The sequence below is a fragment of the Macaca nemestrina genome, chromosome 1 (genome assembly GCF_043159975.1).
Source record: "Macaca nemestrina isolate mMacNem1 chromosome 1, mMacNem.hap1, whole genome shotgun sequence".
NCBI classification, from domain to species: Eukaryota; Metazoa; Chordata; class Mammalia; order Primates; family Cercopithecidae; genus Macaca; species Macaca nemestrina.
Window position 1 is genome coordinate 941,582 of NC_092125.1, and position 24,930 is coordinate 966,511.

The 24,930-nt window shown below is 38.3% G+C and overlaps 2 protein-coding genes across 3 annotated transcripts in view; one reads left to right on the forward strand and one right to left on the reverse strand.

The window, feature by feature from the left end:
• The first annotated feature begins 527 nt into the window (after positions 1-527).
• Positions 528-2,384, forward strand: LOC105474757 (olfactory receptor 2L13). Its single transcript, XM_011729593.3, has one exon. The coding sequence runs from the start codon at positions 546-548 to the stop codon at positions 1,482-1,484; it is 939 nt and encodes a 312-aa protein (XP_011727895.2). The 5' UTR covers positions 528-545; the 3' UTR covers positions 1,485-2,384.
• A 2,798-nt stretch (positions 2,385-5,182) lies between these two features.
• The window catches only part of LOC105474765 (olfactory receptor 2L8), a 240,005-nt gene continuing 220,257 nt past the window's right edge, over positions 5,183-24,930 (reverse strand). Inside the window, exons 4-6 of one of the 2 annotated variants that reach the window (XR_011609899.1) lie at positions 22,859-23,741; positions 17,608-17,721; positions 5,183-5,330 (exon numbers count right to left, since the gene is read on the reverse strand). The gene's annotated coding sequence lies outside the window, so the exon portion shown is untranslated. Of the gene's footprint in view, positions 5,331-17,607; positions 17,722-17,938; positions 19,796-22,858; positions 23,742-24,930 lie in introns of those variants that run through there. The other variant, XR_011609902.1, reaches the window with a different exon arrangement.

Genomic DNA, 24,930 nt, shown 5'->3' on the forward strand with positions numbered 1-24,930 from the left:
CTGGCTGGAGTAGTGTCAGCTGAGGAGGAAAGACCAGAACTTAAAGATAAAGAAGAGGGCTAGGTAATTCAGTACTTATAATTTAAGCATATAGAAAGTTTCTGAGTCCTACATGCCAGTTTCTATTGTAATTATGCCCTATTAGATTAAAACATTGGGGAATGTAGGTATTCCTGCCTTCGTCAGTTCCTGTGACTTGTTGATAACTCATGAGTGATTTGGCTGGCCAGGAGTTATCTAGAAAGGAATGCTTTAGTTATCATCCCTATCTTTGCTGCCTGAAGTGGTAGACTTTGTACTGAAAGACAACATATATATGTATGACATGCTGAGATGCTTACCAGAAACAACTGGAAAGGTAACATTCCATTCAGATATAAAAACTGATTTTAAAAAAACCCTGCAGTGTTAGTGGAGAAACAACTCATTCTAAACAAACATTGATAAACTCAGTTCCTTTTTGTTTTTCTGTTGTGTTTTATTTCATGTTTTCTGCTTTGCTTTTGTTTCTATTTCTCTTTCAACCATTACAGCAGAACGTTTTCATGGAGAAATGGAATCACACTTCAAATGATTTCATTTTGTTGGGTCTGCTTCCCCCAAATCAAACTGGCATATTCCTCTTGTGCCTTATCATCCTCATATTCTTTCTGGCCTCGGTGGGTAACTCGGCCATGATTCACCTCATCCATGTGGATCCTCGTCTCCACACACCGATGTACTTTCTTCTCAGCCAGCTCTCCCTCATGGACCTGATATACATCTCCACCACCGTCCCCAAGATGGCGCACGACTTCCTGTCCGGCCAGAAAGGCATCTCCTTCCTGGGATGCGGTGTGCAAAGCTTCTTCTTCCTGACTATGGCATGTTCTGAAGGCTTACTGCTGACCTCCATGGCCTACGACCGTTATGTGGCCATCTGCCATCCTCTGCATTACCCCCTCCACATGAGTAAAATGATGTGTGTGAAGACGATCGTAGGCTCTTGGACCCTGGGGTCCATCAACTCCTTGGCACACACAGTCTATGCCCTTCATATTCCTTACTGCAGGTCTAGAGCTATTGACCATTTCTTCTGCGATGTCCCAGCCATGCTGCTTCTTGCCTGTACAGATACTTGGGTCTATGAATATATGGTTTTTGTAAGTACAAGCCTCTATCTCCTTTTTCCTTTCATTGGCATCACTGCTTCCTATGGCCGAGTCCTATTTGCTGTCTATCATATGCGTTCAAAGGAGGGAAGAATAAAGGCCTTCACCACCATATCAACACATTTAACTGTTGTGGTCTTTTACTATGCACCTTTTGTCTACACCTATCTTCGGCCCAGGAATTTCCGCTCACCAGCTGAAGACAAGATCCTGGCAGTTTTCTACACCATCCTTACCCCCATGCTCAATCCCATTATCTACAGCCTGAGGAATAAGGAAGTCCTTGGGGCTGTGAGAAGAGTGTTTGGGGTATTCTCTTTCCTGAAAGAATAATCATGGCCATCCCTACTCCCTTTGTATTTCCTCTTTCCAAGTTGATTTGAACATGCTAGAGCAGAGTAGTCTAATAGAAATACAACATAATTTAAAATTTTCTAGTAGGTACATTTAAGCAGTCAAATAAATTTAAATAATATATTTAATTCAAAACAATGTTATAATTAATATTAATATTAACAATATTGATGTTAATTACATAGCATACTATTTCAATAAATTATATGCAATGTGTTACACTGTATGTTTGTACCTATATTACTATTACTGTGATAATATTTATACTCATATATTGACATAGAATTTCTTCAGGTAATAACACAAATTTGTTAATGTTGCCTTTTACTCTGTTTGCATTCTAAGTCTTCAAAGTCTTGTGTTTGTTTTATGCTAGAGTGCAGTGCAGCTTGGACAAAGCATATCTCAAGTGCCTAGTCAGTGTCTACAGTGTTGGACAGCACAGCCTTAGAGCATCCTCAATCAGTAGTTTTCAGAAGTTATATATGCGTATGTGTGTGCATGTATGGTGTATGCAAACATATTTTTGGTATATACAATATTGCTGATGAACTGAAAATTAACAAGTAAAACACTCATGCTAAGGTAGTGTTTATGTGTTTCTTTATCTGTGGGCTCATTTTTAGCATATGCATATTTATTGCAATTAACATTTTGAGTCCAGTTTATCCTAACATCCTTTAATAAAACTATTCAGGGAGAGCTTATCTGACTTACGATTTTGCTGATTTCAATAAAAACACTGAGATTAAATAACCTGATTATGAATATAAGAAAACCCCACATTTATATATACATACAAATTAATAAAATCACTATATAAATAACTTTATCAAAGTTGTACTTAAAGAAATTATTTACATAAAGGCATGGAGACAGTGACAGGGTACAGACAACATGCAACATATAAAATGGATACTGGGACCTCAGGCTTCAGCTTTGATGTGTAAAATATATATATGACTTTGCACAGGATGAAATCCTATATTACTGTATGTTACTAAATGGAACGTTGTGTTTAACAAAAGTTTTACTACGGTTGTGTTACTAATTCACTTAAGTGACTTCAAGTCTATCAATAGTTGGAGTTATAGAGGGGTTCTGATTTTTGTGGAAAAAAAATTGAAACTTATATTAATATACCCCTTTCATTTATTGCCCAAATTCAAGCTCCCAGTATCCTTTTCTAGTTTCTTACTACCTTAAGTGTTTTCATGTCTTCAGTCCAGTTCTTCCTGAGAATATAGTGTACTCTTTGCCATTCGAGTTATCTCCCTAAACATACATTTGATCTTATCATTCTGTAATCTATGATTCCTGTTGGATTATCTAAATTTTGGAACCTTAAACTCATATCCCCATGCTTTTAAAGCGTGCATTATGTCTCCCTTTACCTGTTTCTATCACTCACACTCAGTACCACAGTCACTCTAGACCTCCCGCTTTTCTCTATAGCCCTCTATTTCCCTGCCCATCTGAACCTTATTACAGACCATTTCTCACTTCTGGAAAGTTCTCCTTTATATAGCTCATGACTATCAATCTGAATCCCACATAATCAGTAAACATAACTCAAAATTTACATCCCATCTTCTCTTATGCACAGTTGAGATCTCTTTCCCCCACACTTCTACTCCTGTTGTGCTTATGATCACATTTTATTAACACTGATTCACATCTGTGTCTGTGTCTTATTTTAAATTGAAGCTCATAGAATATTTTAAAAATTATAATAATTAGAATTATAAGGCTAACCAATATTTAGTCATTGTAAATGCATTTCCCACATATATAACTTAACCTTCACTACAACACTATGATTCTGATATTTATTCCATGTTGAGTGAGCACTTTGAGGCTTGGTGAGGCAAAAGAAACAAACAAGAAAAATGTCTTAGGTCAGAGAGCCAGGAAGGGAAGAACACAACTTAGAAGCCAGTTTTCTTTGAATCAGGCTTTGATTCATGTCACCCAGTCTCTGAACAAGATCCTCATCATTTTGGCCTGGATGTCCCCACAGAATGAAGTGCTATGGCATGCAATACAGGGGACATTTATTTGTGATAATTTATTTATGTTTATTCGTATGCAATGCAAGTTTAAGGAACTAGTGTTCATGCCACATTACAGATCCAGGGAAAATATTAGCAGATAGTAGTTAACAGATCATTACTTAGAATTTCCTTTTACTGCTTCAAATGGGTTGTTGCTCATTCTGGGAGGCAGATTCCTCAGTCTGTGATGCATCTCACTCATTTTTTCCACTAGTATCAGGTTTTCTCCTTGAATTTAAAAAAAACTGTAATTTTTTTCTGCTCTGAATATGAGCACTAAAATTAATTTTTGTGGCTTGGTTTTGATTTTTTTTTTTGGAGATTCTACCATTACTTTGATATTAAGCAATCATCGATGCAGTAAATCCTTATTTACTAGAAAATATAATATGACCTAGTATATTCTGCAGAAATTAAACACATTGATCAATCTTTGTACAAAAACAACAAACCACAATTGTGAAAGGAAAACACCAAGCTAAAAAAAATAGCCTCCAGAATTTCTGCAAGAAAAGGCATTTGGAAAATTTTCTCCAAGCAAAAGCAATTAGAAGGCTGCTGAAGTTGATTCACCTTAATTAACAAGAACCATATCATATAGGAAGGGTTCAATACATACCATATTAATTTAAGGTATGTATTAATTAAAACTAACTTGATTTTAATTGATTTAATTAAATAATTAAATTAATTATTAACTTAAGGGATGTATCAAACCCTTCCTATGTGATACGGTTCTTGTTACATCAGGTGAAATGATGGACAAGCAGGTATAATCTTTTACCCTGTGGAGCCCACATGCTGGTGTGAGCCATAAAAACATTAGTACACACTATCTGGTCAGATAGTGGGCAGTGATGAATTCCGGGAGAAAAGTAGTAAATGAGTTATCACACAGAGTCATCAGGCCCCTCTGACATGACGAAGGGGCTGGCCCTGTCAACCTGATGGATAAAACCCACAAAGCCCTCCAATGACAGACAGGAGCACAGCAGGAGGCAGTGAGCAGAGAGGAGTAGGAGACATAGATCAGAGCCTTCTCAGGGCCAGGTGAAGGCAAAGAATCTGGACTTTATTCTAAATGTAGCAGAAGCCTTGCAGGGAAATATTTTCTCAAATACTAACACCCACAGCTACTTGACCATTCAGTTGGTGTGAACTCTGGGAAAATATCTGAACATGTGGCAAAATGGGCCATATAACAGTCAATACTTCCAAAGAGACACTCTGAGCTTTTAAAGGAGTCATTTGTTTTATTTCAAGGTTTAGTTTGATTCTTGGAGAGATACTAAACCTTAGGTGGCTCTAAAGAACCATTATTATTTACATCTCTCATTGTTCTCTTGACATATTTTTCTATGACATAGGAGGATAACTAGAATAAATGCTAATGTATCGCGTATTTCAAAATAGCTAGAAGAGAGGTTTTTGAATGTCCTCATCACAAAGAAATGATAAATGTTTAAGGTGATGATATGCTAATCATCCTGGTTTGATCATTACATAGTGTATACGAGCATCAAAACACCACATTGTACTCCACAAATATGTATGAATAACATTTTAAAGTGAATAAATAAAAGAAACTCTTCCTGTCAAGAGGCCAAATACTACACTTTTCTGTTACTGTTCTTTCTTGATTCCTCTTCCAATTCCAAGAACAGATCAGTGACATCATCACAGAGGGAAACAGGAATGGGATCTTATCTTGACACATCTTCATGAAGTGTCCAATGGCATTGAAGTTTTGATTTCTTTCAACTAAAAGATCCTAGCCCAAGAGAGAAAAATGATGTTGAAAAATTATATACTGCTACTTCTCCCAGACCAAAAACTATTGCAAGAAATTTTGTTAATTTTATTTTGAATTAACAAATAATATTGTATGTATTTATGGACTACAATATGATGTTTTAGATATGTTGATAATGTAAAATGATTAAATCAGGCTAATTAACAAACCCAACACTTGATGTATTTATTTTCTTGTGTGGTGAAAACTTGTAAAGTCAATTTTAAGCAATTTTGAAATATATAACACACTTATTTATTATTGGCTCCATTATGTGCAATAGATCAGTAATACTTATTCCTCCTATCTAACTAAAACTTTATATTCTTTGATCAACATCTCTTTTCCCACCCATTCTTATCCCCATACCTCTGGTAACCATCATTCTACTCTCTACTTCTATGAGTTCAACTTTTCTAGATTCCACATATAAGTGAGATCACTTAGTGTTTGTCTTTTTTGAGCCTAGCTTACTGACTTAGTGTTATGTTGTTCAGGTTGATCCATGTTGTCAAAAATGAAAATATTTCCCCCATTCTTGAGGGCTGAATAGCATTCCATTGTGAATACATACTACATTTTCTTTATCCATTCATCTGAAGATGGATACCTAGGTTCCTTTATAAATTTATTTTGTCCAAATTCCCCGTGTGTGTGTGTGTGTGTGTGTGTGTAAGTTCTGGGATACATGTGCAGAACCTGCAGGTTTGTTACATATGTACACTTGTGCCATGGTGGTTTGCCACTCCCATTAATGCATTGTCTAGGTTTTAAGCCCCGCATGTATTAGGTACTTCTCCTAATGCTTTCCCTCCCCTTGCCCCCAATCCCTGGCAGATGCTGGTGTATGATGTTCCCCTCCCTGGGTCCATGTGTTCCCATTGTTCAACTCCCACTTATGAGTGAGAACGTGCAGTGTTTGGTTTTCTGTTCCAGTGTTAGTTTGCTGAGGATAATGTCTTTCAGCGTCATCCATGTCCCTGCAAAAGACATTAACTCATTCTTTTTAATGGTTGCATAGTATTCCATGATGTATATGTGCCACATTTTCTTTATCCAGTCTCTTGGGGCGATCAGACCCAACACCAGGCCATGGGGGCTATAAAGTCCAGCAGAGTCAAAGGAATGAGACAAGATAAGTTAAGAGTGCATAAAGTAGGACCACAGGGCCAACGTTCATATGAAGGCTGTGAAAACCCGAGCTCTAGAAGCCCGCACTATTTATGGGTGATCAAACAAAGAAGCAGGTGGTAAGGATGTAGGGGTTGAAAGGAAGTGGTGTGTTAAGCGCATGATCTACAGCTGTGATGGTTTAGCATTTTCTTTGAAGCATATGGAACGTGTCCTGCTATTAGAGACAATGGGAAACATGTTCTTCTCATTTCAGATACAATTGATCTTTGAACCTGGAAATGCTAGAAGCAAGGAGCCAGCAGGTTTAGACACATTCCAGAGGCCACGAGGTGTTTTATGCCCTGAGCCCTGGATTCCATCCAAGCCACAAGGGGTTTTATGCCCTGGGCTTAGATTGTGGTGCAGCAGGACAGCCTTATGCACACCACCCTTTGGCACTGAGTTTGGTGTTCCAAAGACCATGAGGGGTTTTAGACCCTGGACCCCAGACATGTTCCAAGACTCTTTTACATTATGTCAGACAGGCAAGCCCTGCCTCAGCTTTTTCCCCACCCTCAGCTTTTCCCCAACACAATCTATCACTGATGGGCATTTGGGTTGGTTCCGAGTCTTTCCTATTGTAAATTGTGCTGCAATAAGCATATGTGTGCATCTGTCTTTATAATAGAATCATTTATAATCCTTTGGGTAGATATCCAGGAATGGGATTTCTGGATCAAATGGTATTTCTGGTTCTAAATCCATGAGGAATCACCACACTGTCTTCCAGTGGCTGAATTAATTTAAACTCCCACCAACAATGAAAAAGTGTTCCTATTTCTCCACATCGTCTCCAGTATCTGTTGTTTCCTGACTTAATGATTGTCATTCTAACTGGTGTGAGATGGTAGCTCTTTGTCGTTTTGATTTGCATTTCTCTAGTGACCAGTGATGATGAGCTTTTTTTAATATGTTTGTTGACTGCATAAATGTCTTATTTTGAGAAGTGTCTGCACATATCCTTCACTCACTTTTTGAAGGACTCGTTTTTTGTTTTTTGTTTTTTTCTTGTAAATTTGTTTAAGTTCATTGTAGATTCTGGATATTAGCCCTTTGTCAGGTGAATAGATTGCAAAACTTTTCTCCCATTCTGTAAGTTGTCTGTTCACTCTGAGGTCAATTTCTTTTTTTTTTTTTTTTTAATTTATTTATTATTATTATACTTTAAGTTGTAGGGTACATGTGCATAACGTGCAGGTTTGTTACATATGTATACTTGTGCCATGTTGGTGTGCTGCACCCATCAACTTGTCATTTACATCAGGGATAATTCCCAATGCAATCCCTCCCCTCTACCCCCTCCCCATGACAGGCCCCTGTGTGTGATGTTCCCCTTCCTGAGTCCAAGTGATCTCATTGTTCAGTTCCCACCTATGAGTGAGAACATGCGGTGTTTGGTTTTCTGTTCTTGTGATAGATTGCTAAGAATGATGGTTTCCAGCTGCATCCATGTCCCTACAAAGGACACAAACTCATCCTTTTTGATGGCTGCATAGTATTCCATGGTGTATATGTGCCACATTTTCTTAATCCAATCTGTCACTGATGGACATTTGGGTTGATTCCAAGTCTTTGCTATTGTGAATAGTGCTGCAATAAACATACGAGTGCATGTGTCTTTATAGCAGCATAATTTATAATCCTTTGGGTATATCCCCAGTAATGGGATGGCTGGGTCATATGGTACATCTAGTTCTAGATCCTTGAGGAATCGCCATACTGTTTTCCAAAATGGTTGAACTAGTTTACAATCCCACCAACAGTGTAAAAGTGTTCCTATTTCTCCACATCCTCTCCAGCACCTGTTGTTTCCTGACTTTTTAATGATCGCCATTCTAACTGGTGTGAGATGGTATCTCATTGTGGTTTTGATTTGCATTTCTCTGATGGCCAGTGATGATGAGCATTTTTTCATGTGTCTGTTGGCTGTATGAATGTCTTCTTTTGAGAAATGTCTGTTCATATCCTTTGCCCACTTTTTGATGGGGTTGTTTGTTTTTTTCTTGTAAATTTGTTTGAGTTCTTTGTAGGTTCTGGATATTAGCCCTTTGTCAGATGAGTAGATTGCAAAAATTTTCTCCCATTCTATAGGTTGCCTATTTACTCTGATGGTAGTTTCTTTTGCTGTGCAGAAGCTCTTTAGTTTAATGAGATCCCATTTGTCAATTTTGGCTTTTGTTGCCGTTGCTTTTGGTGTTTTAGACATGAAGTCTTTGCCCATGCCTATGTCCTGAATGGTACTACCTAGGTTTTCCTTTAGGATTTTTATGGTATTAGGTCTAACATTTAAGTCTCTAATCCATCTTGAATTAATTTTTGTATAAGGAGTAAGGAAAGGATCCAGTTTCAGCTTTCTACTTATGGCTAGCCAATTTTCCCAGCACCATTTATTAAATAGGGAATCCTTTCCCCATTTCTTGTTTCTCTCAGTTTTGTCAAAGATCAGATGGCTGTAGAGGTGTGGTATTATTTCTGAGGACTCTGTTCTGTTCCATTGGTCTATATCTCTGTTTTGGTACCAGTACCATGCTGTTTTGGTTACTGTAGCCTTGTAGTATAGTTTGAAGTCAGGTAGCGTGATGCCTCCAGCTTTGTTCTTTTGACTTAGGATTGTCTTGGAGATGCGGGCTCTTTTTTGGTTCCATATGAACTTTAAAGCAGTTTTTTCCAATTCTGTGAAGAAAGTCATTGGTAGCTTGATGGGGATGGCATTGAATCTATAAATTACCTTGGGCAGTATGGCCATTTTCACGATATTGATTCTTCCTATCCATGAGCATGGTATGTTCTTCCATTTGTTTGTGTCCTCTTTTATTTCACTGAGCAGTGGTTTGTAGTTCTCCTTGAAGAGGTCCTTTACATCCCTTGTAAGTTGGATTCCTAGGTATTTGATTCTCTTTGAAGCAATTGTGAATGGAAGTTCATTCCTGATTTGGCTCTCTGTCTGTTACTGGTGTATAAGAATGCTTGTGATTTTTGCACATTAATTTTGTATCCTGAGACTTTGCTGAAGTTGCTTATCAGCTTAAGGAGATTTAGGGCTGAGACAATGGGGTTTTCTAAATATACAATCATGTCATCTGCAAACAGGGACAGTTTGACTTCTTCTTTTCCTAACTGAATACCCTTGATATCTTTCTCTTGCCTAATTGCCCTAGCCAGAACTTCCAACACTATGTTGAATAGGAGTGGTGAGAGAGGGCATCCCTGTCTTGTGCCAGTTTTCAAAGGGAATTTTTCCAGTTTTTGCCCATTCAGTATGATATTGGCTGTGGGTTTGTCATAAATAGCTCTTATTATTTTGAGGTACGTTCCATCAATACCGAATTTATTGAGCGTTTTTGGCATGAAGGGCTGTTGAATTTTGTCAAAAGCCTTTTCTGCATCTATTGAGATAATCATGTGGTTCTTGTCTTTGGTTCTGTTTATATGCTGGATTATGTTTATTGATTTGCGAATGTTGAACCAGCCTTGCATCCCAGGGATGAAGCCCACTTGATCATGGTGGATAAGCTTTTTGATGTGTTGCTGAATCCGGTTTGCCAGTATTTTATTGAGGATTTTTGCATCGATGTTCATCAGGGATATTGGTCTAAAATTCTCTTTTTTTGTTTTGTCTCTGCCAGGCTTTGGTATCAGGATGATGTTGGCCTCATAAAATGAATTAGGGAGGATTCCCTCTTTTTCTATTGATTGGAATAGTTTCAGAAGGAATGGTACCAACTCCTCCTTGTACCTCTGGTAGAATTCAGCTGTGAATCCATCTGGTCCTGGACTTTTTTTGGTTGGTAGGCTATTAATTATTGCCTCAATTTCAGAGCCTGCTATTGGTCTATTCAGGGATTCAACTTCTTCCTGGTTTAGTCTTGGAAGAGTGTAAGTGTCCAGGAAATTATCCATTTCTTCTATATTTTCCAGTTTATTTGCGTAGAGGTGTTTATAGTATTCTCTGATGGTAGTTTGTATTTCTGTGGGGTCGGTGGTGATATCCCCTTTATCATTTTTAATTGCGTCGATTTGATTCTTCTCTCTTTTTTTCTTTATTAGTCTTGCTAGTGGTCTGTCAATTTTGTTGATCTTTTCAAAAAACCAACTCCTGGATTCATTGATTTTTTGGAGAGTTTTTTGTGTCTCTATCTCCTTCAGTTCTGCTCTGATCTTAGTTATTTCTAGCCTTCTGCTAGCTTTCGAATGTGTTTGCTCTTGCTTCTCTAGTTCTTTTAATTGCGATGTTAGAGTGTCAATTTTAGATCTTTCCTGCTTTCTCTTGTGGGCATTTAGTGCTATAAATTTCCCTCTACACACTGCTTTAAATGTGTCCCAGAGATTCTGGTATGTTGTATCTTTGTTCTCATTGGTTTCGAAGAACATCTTTATTTCTGCCTTCATTTCGTTATGTACCCAGTAGTCATTCCGGAGCAGGTTGTTCAGTTTCCATGTAGTTGAGCGGTTTTGATTGAGTTTCTTAGTCCTGAGTTCTAGTTTGATTGCACTGTGGTCTGAGAGACAGTTTGTTATAATTTCTGTTCTTGTACATTTGCTGAGGAGTGCTTTACTTCCAATTACGTGGTCGATTTTGGAGTAAGTATGATGTGGTGCTGAGAAGAATGTATATTCTGTTGATTTGGGGTGGAGAGTTCTATAGATATCTATTAGGTCTGCTTGCTGCAGAGATGAGCTCAATTCCTGGATATCCTTGTTAACTTTCTGTCTCGTTGATCTGTCTAATGTTGACAGTGGAGTGTTGAAGTCTCCCATTATTATTGTATGGGAGTCTAAGTCTCTTTGTAAGTCTCTAAGGACTTGCTTTATGAATCTGGGTGCTCCTGTATTGGGTGCATATATATTTAGGATAGTTAGCTCTTCCTGTTGCATTGATCCCTTTACCATTATGTAATGGCCTTCTTTGTCTCTTTTGATCTTTGATGGTTTAAAGTCTGTTTTATCAGAGACTAGTATTGTAACCCCCGCTTTTTTTTGTTCTCTATTTGCTTGGTAAATCTTCCTCCATCCCTTTATTTTGAGCCTATGTATGTCTCTGCGTGTGAGATGGGTCTCCTGAATAGAGCAGACTGATGGGTCTTGACTCTTTATCCAGTTTGCCAGTCTGTGTCTTTTAATTGGAGCATTTAGTCCATTTACATTTAAGGTTAAGATTGTTATGTGTGAACTTGATCCTGCCATTATGATATTAACTTGTTATTTTGCTCGTTAGTTGATGCAGTTTCTTCCTAGCCTCAATGGTCTTTACATTTTGGCATGTTTTTGCAATGGCTGGTACCGGTTGTTCCTTTCCATGTTTAGTGCTTCCTTCAGGGTCTCTTGTAAGGCAGGCCTAGTGGTGACAAAATCTCTAAGCATTTGCTTATCTGTAAAGGATTTTATTTCTCCTTCACTTATGAAACTTAGTTTGGCTGGATATGAAATTCTGGGTTTAAAATTCTTTTCTTTAAGAATGTTGAATATTGGCCCCCACTCTCTTCTGGCTTGGAGAGTTTCTGCCGAGAGATCTGCTGTTAGTCTGATGGGCTTCCCTTTGTGGGTAACCCGACCTTTCTCTCTGGCTGCCCTTAAGATTTTTTCCTTCATTTCAACTTTGGTGAATCTGGCAATTATGTGTCTTGGAGTTGCTCTTCTCGAGGAGTATCTTTGTGGCGTTCTCTGTATTTCCTGGATTTGAATGTTGGCCTGCCCTACTAGGTTGGGGAAGTTCTCCTGGATGATATCCTGAAGAGTGTTTTCCAACTTGGTTCCATTTTCCCCCTCACTTTCAGGCACCCCAATCAGACGTAGATTTGGTCTTTTTACATAATCCCATACTTCTTGCAGGCTTTGTTCATTTCTTTTTCTTCTTTTTTCTTTTGGTTTCTCTTCTCGCTTCATTTCATTCATTTGATCCTCAATCGCTGATACTCTTTCTTCCAGTTGATCGAGTCGGTTACTGAAGCTTGTGCATTTGTCACGTATTTCTTGTGTCATGGTTTTCATCTCTTTCATTTCGTTTATGATCTTCTCTGCATTAATTACTCTAGTCATCAATTCTTCCACTTTTTTTTCAAGATTTTTAGTTTCTTTGCGCTGGGTACGTAATTCCTCCTTTAGCTCTGAGAAGTTTGATGGACTGAAGCCTTCTTCTCTCATCTCGTCAAAGTCATTCTCCGTCCAGCTTTGATCCGTTGCTGGCGATGAGCTGCGCTCCTTTGCCGGGGGAGATGCGCTTTTATTTTTTGAATTTCCAGCTTTTCTGCCCTGCTTTTTCCCCATCTTTGTGGTTTTATCTGCCTCTGGTCTTTGATGATGGTGATGTACTGATGGGGTTTTGGTGTAGGTGTCCTTTCTGTTTGATAGTTTTCCTTCTAACAGTCAGGGCCCTTAGCTGTAGGTCTGTTGGAGATTGCTTGAGGTCCACTCCAGACCCTGTTTGCCTGGGTGTCAGCAGCAGAGGCTGCAGAAGATAGAATATTGCTGAACAGCGAGTGTACCTGTCTGATTCTTGCTTTGGAAGCTTCCTCTCAGGGGTGTACTCCACCCTGTGAGGTGTGGGGTGTTGGTCTGCCCCTAGTGGGGGATGTCTCCCAGTTAGGCTACTCAGGGGTCAGGGACCCACTTGAGCAGGGAGTCTGTCCCTTCTCAGATCTCAACCTCCGTGTTGGGAGATCCACTGCTCTCTTCAAAGCTGTCAGACAGAGTCGTTTGCGTCTGCAGAGGTTTCGGCTGTGTTTGTTATTGCCCTGTCCCCAGAGGTGGAGTCTACAGAGACAGGCAGGTTTCCTTGAGCTGCTGTGAGCTCCACCCAGTTCAAGCTTCCCAGCAGCTTTGTTTACCTACTTAAGCCTCAGCAATGGCGGGCGCCCCTCCCCCAGCCTGGCTGCTGCCTTGCAGGTAGATCACAGACTGCTGTGCTAGCAATGAGGGAGGCTCCGTGGGTGTGGGACCCTCCCGGCCAGGTGTGGGATATGATCTCCTGGTGTGCCTGTTTGCTTAAAGCACAGTATTGGGGTGGGAGTTACCCGATTTTCCAGATGTTGTGTGTCTCAGTTCTCCTGGCTAGGAAAAGGGATTCCCTTCCCCCTTGCGCTTCCCAGGTGAGGCAATGCCTCGCCCTGCTTCAGCTCTCGCTGGTCGGTCTGCAGCAGCTGACCAGCACCGATCGTCCGGCACTCCCCAGTGAGATGAACCCAGTACCTCAGTTGAAAATGCAGAAATCACCGGTCTTCTGTGTCGCTCGCGCTGGGAGTTGGAGACTGGAGCTGTTCCTATTCGGCCATCTTGCTCCGCCCTCCCCCCCCCCCCAGGTCAATTTCTTTTGCTGCGCAGAAGCTCTTTAGTTTAGTTAGATCCCATTTGTCAATTTTGGCTTTTGTTGCCATTGCTTTTGGTGTTTTAGTCACGAAGCCTTTCCAATGCCTATGTCCTGAATGATATTGCCTAGGTTTTCTTCTAGGGTTTTTGTGGTTTTGGGTCTTATATTTCACTCGTTAATTCATCTTGGGTTAATTTTTGTGTAAAGAGTAGGGAAGGGGTCCAGTTTCAGTTTTCTGCATATGGCTAGACTGTTTTCCCAACACCATTTATTAAATAGAGAATCCTTTACCCATTGCTTGTTTTGTCTGGTTTGTCAAAGATCAGATGGTTGTAGATGTGTGGTGTTATTTCTGAGGCCTCCGTTCTGTTCCATTGGTCTATATATCTGTTCTGGTACCAGTACCATGCTGTTTTGGTTACTGTAGCCTTGTTGTATAGTTTGAATCAGGTAGCACAATACCTCCAGCTTTGTTCTTTTTGATTAGGATTGTCTTGGCTATATAGGCTCTTTTTGGTTCCATATGAAATTTAAAGTAGTTTTTTCTAATTCTATGAAGAAAGTCAATGGTAGCTTAATGGGAATAACATTGAATCTATACATTACTTTGAGCAGTATGGCCATTTTCATGATATTGATTCTTCCAATCTATGAGCATGGAATGTTTTTCCATTTGTTTGTGTTCTCTCTTATTCCTTGAGCAGTGGTTTGTAGTTCTCCTTGAAGAGGTCCTTCATATTCCTTGTAAGTTGTATTCCTAGGTGTTTTATTCTCTTTGTAGCAGTTGCGAATGGCAATTCACTCATGATTTGGCTCTCTCTTTGTCTATTATTGATGTATAAGAATGCTTGCTATTTTTGCACACTGACTTTGTATCCTGAGACTTTGCTGAAGTTGCTTATCACCTTAATTAATTTTGGGGTGAGATAATGGGGTTTTCTAAATATCCAATCATGTCATTTGCAAACAGAGACAATTTGACTTCCTTTTTCCTTTCTCTTGCCTAATTGCACTGACTAGAACCTTCAATACTATGTTGAATAGGAGTCGTGAGAGAGGGCATCCTTGTCTTGCGCCTGTTTCAAAGGGAATGCTTCCAGCATTTGCCCATTCAGTATCATATTGGCCATGGATCTGTCATAAATAGCTCTTATTATTTTGAGAAATGTTCCATCAATACCTAGCTTATTGAGTGTTTTTAGCATGAAGGGGTGTTGAATTTTATCAACGGCCTTTTCTGCATCTATTGAGATAATTATGTGGTTTTTGTCATTGGTTCTGTTTACATGATAGATTATAATTAATGATTGGTGTATGTTGAACCAGTCTTGCATCTCAGGATGAAGCCGACTTGATCGTGTTGGATACGCTTTTTGATGTGCTGCTGGATTGGGTTTGCCAGTGTTTTATTGTGAATTTTCACATCGAGGTTTATCAGGGATATTGGCCTGAAAATTTTTGTTGTTGTGTCTTTGCCAGGTTTTGATATCATGATGATGCTGACCCCATAAAATGAGTTAGGAATGAGTCCCTGTTTTTCTATGGATTGCAATAGTTTCAGAAGGAATGGTACCAGATCCTCTTTGTACCTCTTGTAGAATTCGGCTTTGAATCTGTTTGGTCCTGGGATTTATTATTATTATTATTTGGTTGGTAGGCTATTAATTACTGCCTCAATCAGGACTTGTTATTGGTATATTCAGAAATTCAACTTCGTCCTGGTTTAGTCTTTGGAGTGTGTATGTGTCCAGGAACTTATCCATTTCTTCTAGGTTTTCTAGTTTATTTGCATAGAAGTGTTTATTCTCTGATGGAATCTGTATTTCTTTGGGATCAGTGTTCATATCCCCTTTATCATTTTTTATTGTGTCTATTTGATTCTTCTTTCTTTTCTTCTTTATTAATCTGGCTGGTGCTCTATTTTGTTAATCTCAAAAAAAAAAAAACAGCTGCTGTATTTACTGATTTTTGAAGGGTTTTTCATGTCTCTATCTCCTTCAGTTCTGCTCTGATCTTAGTTATCTCCTGTCTTCTGCTAGCTTTTGAATTTGTTTGCACTTGCTTCTCTAGTTCTTTTAATTGTGATGTTAGTGTGTGAATTTTAGATGTTTCTCAGTTTCTGATGTGGTCACTTGGTGCTATAAATTTCCCTCTAAACACCGCTTTAGCTGTATCCCAGAGATTCTGGTATGTTGTGTCTTTGTTCTCATTGACTTCAAAGAATGTATATATTTCTGCCTTAATTTTGTTCCATTATTTCTTAACTAATGTAAATAACACTGCAATGAATATAGGAATGCAGATATCTCTTCAAAGTACTGATTTCGATTCCTTTGGTTATAGAGATTGTATGGTACTACTGTTTACAATTTTCTGAGGAATTGCCATATGGTTTAGCTTACATCACAACCAAGAGTGCACAAGGGTCTTTTTTACTCCACCCCTTCATCAACACTTGTTATATTGTATGTTTTTGATAATACCCATTATTATAATTGTGAGACAATATCTCATTGTGGTTTTATGTTTTCCCGATCATCAGTGATGATGAGCATTTTCTCATATATCTGATGGTCATTTGTATGTCTTCTTTTGAGAAGTGTCTATTTAAGTACTTTGCCTATTTTTTGATTGGGTTATTTGTTTACTTGCTTTTGAGTTGTTTGAGTTTCTTATGTATTTTGGATAATAAACCCCTAAAAAAGTGTAGTTTGCAAATATTTTCTCCCAACCTGTGGGGTGTCTCTTTACTGTATTGTCTCTTTTGCTATGTGAAGCTTTTTAGTTTGAAACAATTCCTTTTTTTCTTTTTTTTGCTTTGTCACCTGTGCTTTGGGCGTCATATCCAAGAAATCATTGTCCAAACCGATGCTGTGGAGCAGCTCCCCTGTGTTTTCTTCTAGAGGTTTTACAGTTTCAGGTATTACACTCAAATTTTAAATCCATATTGAGTTGATTTTTATATATGGTATGAAATAAGGATCCAATTATATACTTCTGCACGTGGATATATAATTTTCCCAACACCATTTGTTGAAGAAACTGTTCTTTTTCCATTGTGTTTTTGGCACCTTTGTCAAAAATCAGTGTTCACAAGTGTGTGGGTTTTTACAATACATTATAACATGCATGTCAGACCTTTTATAATAGGTCTTGGGCCAAAGTGACCATTATTCTCTGACTGAGAAGTCCACTCACTCAAAGCACATAAAAGTGGGCCCATTAAGCATAATTATTCCTCACATAAGGTTAGCAAAGGGTGTTCTAGCTCCCTGAATTATTGATTTTCACAGTCATATCTCACACATTCCATTTCCTAAGATTTTTGTTTTATTGCCACTTTCTTGAAGAGAGATTCTTAGGCTAACTACTTAAAGAAGCAATCGCTCCTCAAACCCTCATTCCATAACTTTCTTAACTGCATTAATTTTCCACAAGGCACATTTATCTCTCCAAACCACAGTATTTGTTAATCCACTTTATTGTCTATTTTTACCACAACATTTATTCATAGTTTATTTCACCAGTGCTTGCATCTAGCAAATAGTACAAACTCAATAAAATAGTTAATGAATCACATCATTCTGATCTAAGTAATTAACTGATAAATGGACATGTATCCCATTTGGCTAACAACTATAATCATCAGGGTTTCTGACATTGAGAAATACATATGGTGACTGCTAGGTTGCTGAGAAGGGAAAAACATAAGCAAGAGCTTTTCTAATAATTGATCTGAAAAGAGATAATCAGAGTTAAGACACACATATATTTACGTACATGAAACAAAGATTTAGGCTGAGCACCATGAATCACATGTGTTATCCCAGCAATTTGGGAGGCAAAGATGTGTGGATCACTTGAGTCCATGAGTCTGAGACCAGCCTGGGCAACCTGTCAAGACATGGTATGTCAGTCTTTTCTCACACTGCTATAAAGAACTTTCCTGAGACTGGGTAATTTGTAAAGGAAGAAGATTTAATTGACTCGCAGTTCCTTATGCTGACAGAAAGAGAAGGGAAAGCAAGCACCTTCTTTACAAAGCAGCAGGAGAGAGAGAGTAAAGGGGAAAGAGACCATTATAACACCATGAGACCTCATGGGAACTCACTGTCACGAGAGCAACATGGGGGAAACTGCTCTATGATCCAATCACTTCCCATTAGATCTCTCCTTCAACACCTGGGGATTACAATTTGAGATGAGATTTGGGTGGGGACAGAAAGCCAAGCCATATAAAACGGTTTCTACAAAAAAAAAAAAAAAAAAAAAGAATAACCATGCATTGTGGCACATGCCCATAGTCCCAACTACTCAGGAGGCGGAGATTGGGGGATCAGCTGAGCTTGGGAGGTTGAAGCTGCAATGAACCATGTTGGATACAGTGAGTTCCTCTTCAAAGATTCTGTTTGTTCACCTCCCTCATCCTTTGTCCTCTATTTTCAAAGCCTAACTTCCTTGCCACCTTGACCCTGGTTATGGTAAAAAAAAAACCTTCCAGCCATTCCCAATCTGTAATCCACTTCCATTCCCAGTCTGTAACAACCCACATCTGTTCCTTATTTGGCACCCTTAGTTGCAAAACCGCTCCTCCTGCTGCTGTAGCTCCCACCCCTGCTCCATATGAAGTAGCCAATTGGGATCAGCTTAGATTGTGCTGTCTGACTCCAGCCAATGGGGACTGGACACAGTAGCAGGAACTGACTGTGTTAGGGATAAAAACCCCTTCCCTTCTTTGTTCTGTGTGCTCTCACAGCGACCAGAAAAGCGAGCAGTACCCTTCTGCAAAAGTAAATTTGCCTTGCTGAGAAATCCTTTATTTGAGTGCTCATTTTCTTTGCACATCCGAGCTCTTCTTTCCAACAATTTTGAGGCTCGTCCAGGATTCCCATTCTCCTCTGGGAAAGGGTTTCTGATCCCCTCTCATGAAAAGACACATCCCACTGCCTTGCTGCAGTGGCTTCAGGAGGAATCAGGACCCATTCAGTGTGACGAATAAACCCGGACTCTCAGCAACACGGACAGAAAGGGTCTTCACATACCACAGGCGACCATGTAACTCTGTGCACAGATCAACGTAAGAAACATCATGGGGGTGACAGTAATAAATACAGATAATATATCTATTTTATATATTATATATATGAAGAAATAGATCATTTTGGACTCGCAAATGTTCTAGTCAGAATATCACAGGGCAAACCCCAAAATTGGAGCTCAGCTCGGGAGACCACATGGTTTCTTGCCTTCATGGAGGAAAGAATTCAAGAGCAAGCCAGCAAAGTGAAATCAAGTTTATTGAAAAGTAAAGGAATAAAAAGGTGGCTACTCCACAGGCAGAGTAGCAGCATGAGCTTACCACATAGTTGTGGTTATTATTTTTTATTATATGCTAATCAGGGAGCGAATTATTCATGAGTATTCTGGGATGGTGTGGGGAGTTCCAGAACTGAGGGGTCTTCACCTTTTCAGATGTTATAGGGTAACTTCTGGACATTGTCATGGCCTTTTTGAACTGTCATGGGGCTGGTGAGAGTTTCCTTTGGTATGCTAATGTATTCTAATTTTAATGAATAGTGAGGACAAACAGAGGTTGCTTTTATTGCCATGTTGGTTTTAGTAGTTTGTGGCCAGCTTATTTACCACATCCTGTTTTATCAGTGCAGTCTATGTTACTTGTATCTTGTGAAACAAGTCCTGCCGAATTCTTATCTCAGGAATATTCAAGGACATTTTGAAAAATATATATGCTTGGACTGCAAGTCCAGATTTCAGATTTTTAGCATAACTGAGATATGCCTTTTTCTTATGTCTATGTTTTAGTTAATTTTTGCATAGTTATAAGTAATTAATATATGGCAATAGCATTAGCATAAAATTAGAAAAATATTTATATTGTGGGATGATTTTATTTCCAACCCCCATTCTTCAAATATGTACTCTGTCCTCTCTAGTATAAAAGGAATTTTCAGTTCATTGTCTATCATTCCACAGAGACGACCATATATTATTTTTATTAATTGCTACACTGCATCTTACTTTTAAAAATGTTGTTATGGTGAAATGTAAAACACATACACACACAAAGCCATAGCCAAGATAACCACAAGGAAACAAGGTATTATAAATTGAACACCTGTGTAACCACTTGCCAGTTCAAGATACAGAACAAAGTCAGCACACTCAGAAGACCTTTGCATTCTCATTTCCAAACCAAAAGTCCTCTTTCCATCTGTATGTAATTACCAGCATATCTAGTAGCAATATTGTTCATATTTTCATTTATTTTTAAGTTCCAAATAAATCTGTAAACATCATACATTAATTTTAAACTGCTTATTCTACTGACTTTGGCCTCTGGTGAGTTTTACATTAGTGGTACACACTTGTGTCTCTCTTTCATTTTTATTATAATAAAAACATTTCATGTTATCTTCTTATTGCAATGCATTTAGCCATTTCAGGGTTGATGGGTACCTATTTGGATTCTATCACATCTTATGTTGTAACCCAGATTGCTGTAGAAATCTACTGGTTGTTCTGTGCAAGAGCTCTAATTGATTATATACCCAGGAACTGCTGGGTTACAGCACTAGTAAATTTCCAAATTTAATAGAAAATACCACACTACTTCCAAACAGTATGAAATTTGCACTCTATAGGAAGACATTGGAAGTCATAATAGCCAAATTTATCATCCACACAATTTTTGTGTATTTCTTTTATTATTTTTAATAATTCAGATACATGTAGTAATGTTGAATAGTGGTATTACTTTTCATCTCTCTAGTTTTTACAGTAAGGTTTAATACTCTGTTTTATATTAACATATCATCATTCATTAATCCATTCTACTCCAGTAATTTTCAGTTTCTGACTATATTGAATAATGCTGCCATGAATTTTCTTTTACATGCCTTTGGTACATGTGCTTAAACTTTCTCTTTTTACTAAGTTTATACATATATGTATACATATGTATATGTATAGCTGTATACTTATATAAGCACATATGTTACATATAAGCGTATATAATATACAATATATAGAAGGGTATATGTATACTTATTGAAGTGTGTATATATACTTATTGAAGTATATATGTATATATGCTTATTGAAGTATATGTAGAAGTTATACATGTTTTATATATGATATACATAAGTTAATAGATAAGTATTATCTATAAAAGGTTAATAGATAAGTATATTTAACATATGTGAGTATATTTAAAAGATATATACTTATAAGTATATATCATTCGTATATACCTAAATAAGTGTACATAAATATATATTTACATATATTTATATTATATGTAAGTATATTTAAGTGTTATATATGTACATATATATAAATAATTCATATAATTTAAATTACTTAGTGTGTGTAGATATATAATCTGTCTATCCATTAGGTAATTCTTCCAAAACATTATACAAATTTACATCCCAGTAACAATATGTGAGAATTTGTTTGCCATTTTGTACTGAAAAACACATTGTGCCCTAAAACATTTTGATAGTTTGCAAACATATAACTGAATATTTATTTCTGAGTGCCATTTACATTTTCATAAATGAGACAGAACATCTTTTTCTATTTTTTAGAGCTGTTTGTGTTTTATTGTCTGGGAAATGTTACCTATTTCACTATTGAGTTATTGGTTTTGTTTATACATATATATATAGATAGATAGATAGATGTTTGGAACACTTTATAATTCCAGTATAAATCTGTGTCTGTGCTGTGCAATATAATTCCATATTGTTTTAAGTTTTATGTATCTTTTGTTTTTCTTTATAATAATGACTACAATCAAGGATTGTTTAGAAATAGTCAAATTTATAAATAAACCTTTTTTCAATGATAGATTTTGTATTATATTTTTAAAGATTTTTGAGCTCCAGAATTTTTTTTTTCTGATTTTTTTGAAAAGGTTGTCTTTTTATTAACAAGTCTAATGCCTATTTGGAGTTTATTTTCTTCTAAATCTTAATGTAAGCATTAACTTCATTTTGGTTGTTGTTGTTACTGGTTAACTGGTTGTCCCAACATGGTCAGCTGAACAAGTACTCTTCTCTGGCCGTTACAAATGTTAGTAAATGGTAAATAATTTTAATTTTGATTACTTTATAATATATTAAAATATATTTTCAATTCAGTAATAGTCTAATGTTTTTTACAGGACTTTTCTGACAATTTTTGCATGTTAATTATGCTTGTGATGAACTTTAGAAACAGCTTGACTACTTCTTGAAGTTATATATTCATACATTATTGTAATCAGATTAAATTTTTAAAGTAATTTTAATTTTAAAATCAAATTTATTCATATGCACTGTGTTAATACATACAACTGAATAAAAAATTATGCCTCATTAAGTAGCACACATAGCCACACTGGCAATGGCTTTCTTCTAGCACCTTATCAACTTTTCACTCTCTGTCTTTCTTCTTCTTTCTTTTCCGTTTTTTTCTATCCCTTTTTTTTAGAGACAAGGTCTTACTCGTGTTCCCCAGGCTGGAGTGCAATGGCTCAATCACTGTTGTTGGAAATAAGAGCTTGGAGTTGCAAAGAAAACGAGCACTCAAATAAAGCATTTCTCAGTAAGGCAAATTTACTTCTGCAGAGGGTGCTGCTTGCTCTTCTGGTTGCTGTTGACAGCACACAGAACAAAAGAGGGAAGGGTTTTTTTAAATCCCTAACGCAGTCAGTCCTTTACTGTGTCTGGTTCCCATTGGCTGGAGTCGGACAGCACAATCTAAGGTGATCCCAAGTGGCTACTTCAAATGGAGCAGGGGTCGGGGCTACAGCAGCGGCGGGAAGAGAAGTTTGGGAACCAAGGGTGCCAAATAAGGAATAGATGTGGGTTGTTACAGATTGGGAATGGATGTGGGTTACAGATTGGGAATGGCTAGAAGCTTGTTTACCATAACTAGGGGCAAGGAGGCAAGGAAGTTAGGCATTGAAAATAGAGGGCAAAGAAAGAGGGAGTTGAACAAGTGGAACCTTGGAAGAGGAACTCACCGTATCCAACAATTTCCCCCTCTTTATTTTTATAATTCTTCCTCTTCAAATTTTTTAGCATGTCTTGACTCTGCTGTTCTGCTTGGTTTTCTTAAACTAGGAGCTTATCTGAATAAGAGGGGGGAGAATGAAAGGTTTTGGTGAGAGCTGTTTCCATAGTCTCTGCACTAATCCATGAATACAAGGTATAATGTAGCATCCTACAAGAACAAGTACACCTGTAACAATTGCAAGAAGTAAGGCCTTAAGGCCTTTTTATTTGTTCCATCAGAGGCTGTGTTATTAGGGATGGAATAAGGACAGACTGGTTGGTAAGCTCTTGGAAGGGCTGAAGCTCCCTGCATCCTGTTAGGTCTCCAAGGAAGGCTAAATTTTCCCCCTGCCGTGAGAAACATGAGGTAAAATTGGCATCAGGAGACGGAGGCTGGATGCCCCTCGGGGGCTGACCTGCAGGGTGTCGAACTTCAGGGAATAGCAGAGAGAGAGCTCAGCAGAATTCATTACCCCAGGCTGTGGGGTCTTGGAAGAGCTACCATACAGCCCATGCCCAGTCGGCTGGAAGACAATCCGAGTGGTCATTGGGTATGGAAGGGGTAAAGGAGATATAAGAGGGTTCAATTTTTCTTAGCTTTAGTTTGGTAGGACTCTCCCCCAGAACAATGGTCCACGGCTCTGGAGGTGGTGATGCCTTCTTGGCTCGGATATGATAAGCCCATCCTCTTTATGCTGCTGCAGTCTCGGTGGTTAGAAGCACTAGGTAGGTACTTCCCAAGCAGGTTTGAGTTTTCCTTCTTTGCCACTTTTGATGAGGACGTTATCCCCAGGCTGATGCTGGTATGCTGGAAACTCTAGGGGTAGTGCCTGTGCTAAAAGACCTTTAGTTCTGAGGGAAGAGAAAGTGGTAGACCAAGTATGAATGTCAGCAGTGGGTTGTAAATAGGACAACCCATATAGCATCTCATGAGGAGCTAAACCATCTTTCTGAGGGGGCAGTTTGGATTCTTAAGGCAATGGGAAGGCATTTAGTCCATGGCAACCGTGTGTCTAAGACTAATTTGGTCAAGCGGCTCTTCAAAGTTTGGTTCATTTTCTCCACTCTTCCTGATGAAGGTGGGTGCCAGGGAGTATGGTATTCCCAGTTATGTCTAGTGTTTGGGTTAATTTCGTAATGACATGCGCAGTGAAATGAGTCCCATTATCTGAATCAATATTTTCTAGTCCAAATTTCTAGTCCAAATTTTTCCGCAGGTGTGAGCTACCCCGAAGGCGTACTTGGAGTCAGTATAAATAGCCCGTTCCTGGTTCTGCAAGTGTTTCAAAGCCTGATTTAATGCAAACAATTCACAAATTTGGGCAGACCAATTATTAGGCAATCTTCCTGACTTGATTTCTGCGACAGCTTCCCCTTCAACTACTGAATAACCTTTGTGTCTTTTCCCTTCAATTACCTGGGAAGAGCCATCTAAAATAAGTGCTGCCCTGTTTTGAAAGGGGTCTCTATTAAATCAGACCTTCCTTTTGTGTGATAATCAATTAAATCTAAACACTGATGCTCAGGTCCTTTTAGATTTGGATTCCCTGTTAGGAAACCTGCTGGGTCAAGTGAATTATCAGTGGTTAGGGTTAAATAATCTCTTTCTCATAGGATAGCTTCATACTTTAAATCCTTGAGCCACTGATACTTTTAAATCAGTGAGCCATCTTCCTGCTTTCTGGTTTAAAATAGTTCTAACTTGATGGGGTGTGCTTACAACCAAATTTCCCCAAAGGTCAGCTGTCTGTTTTCTTCAGTTAACAAGGTGGTGGCTGCAATAGATGGAACACATTCGGGCCATCCACAGGTTACAGAGTCTAAAACCTTTTGATAGGAAGGCTACAGGTTGCCGGTGGCCCCCATGTTCTTGGGCAAGTACCCCTAAAGCTACCCCTTATTTACATTATCTTGTCCCCCAGTCTGGAGTGCAATGGCGTGATCTCGGCTCACTGCAACCTCCACCTCCCGGGTTCAAGCGATTCTCCTGCCTCAGCCTCCCTAGTAACTGGGATTACAGGTGCGCCCCACCATGCCCAGC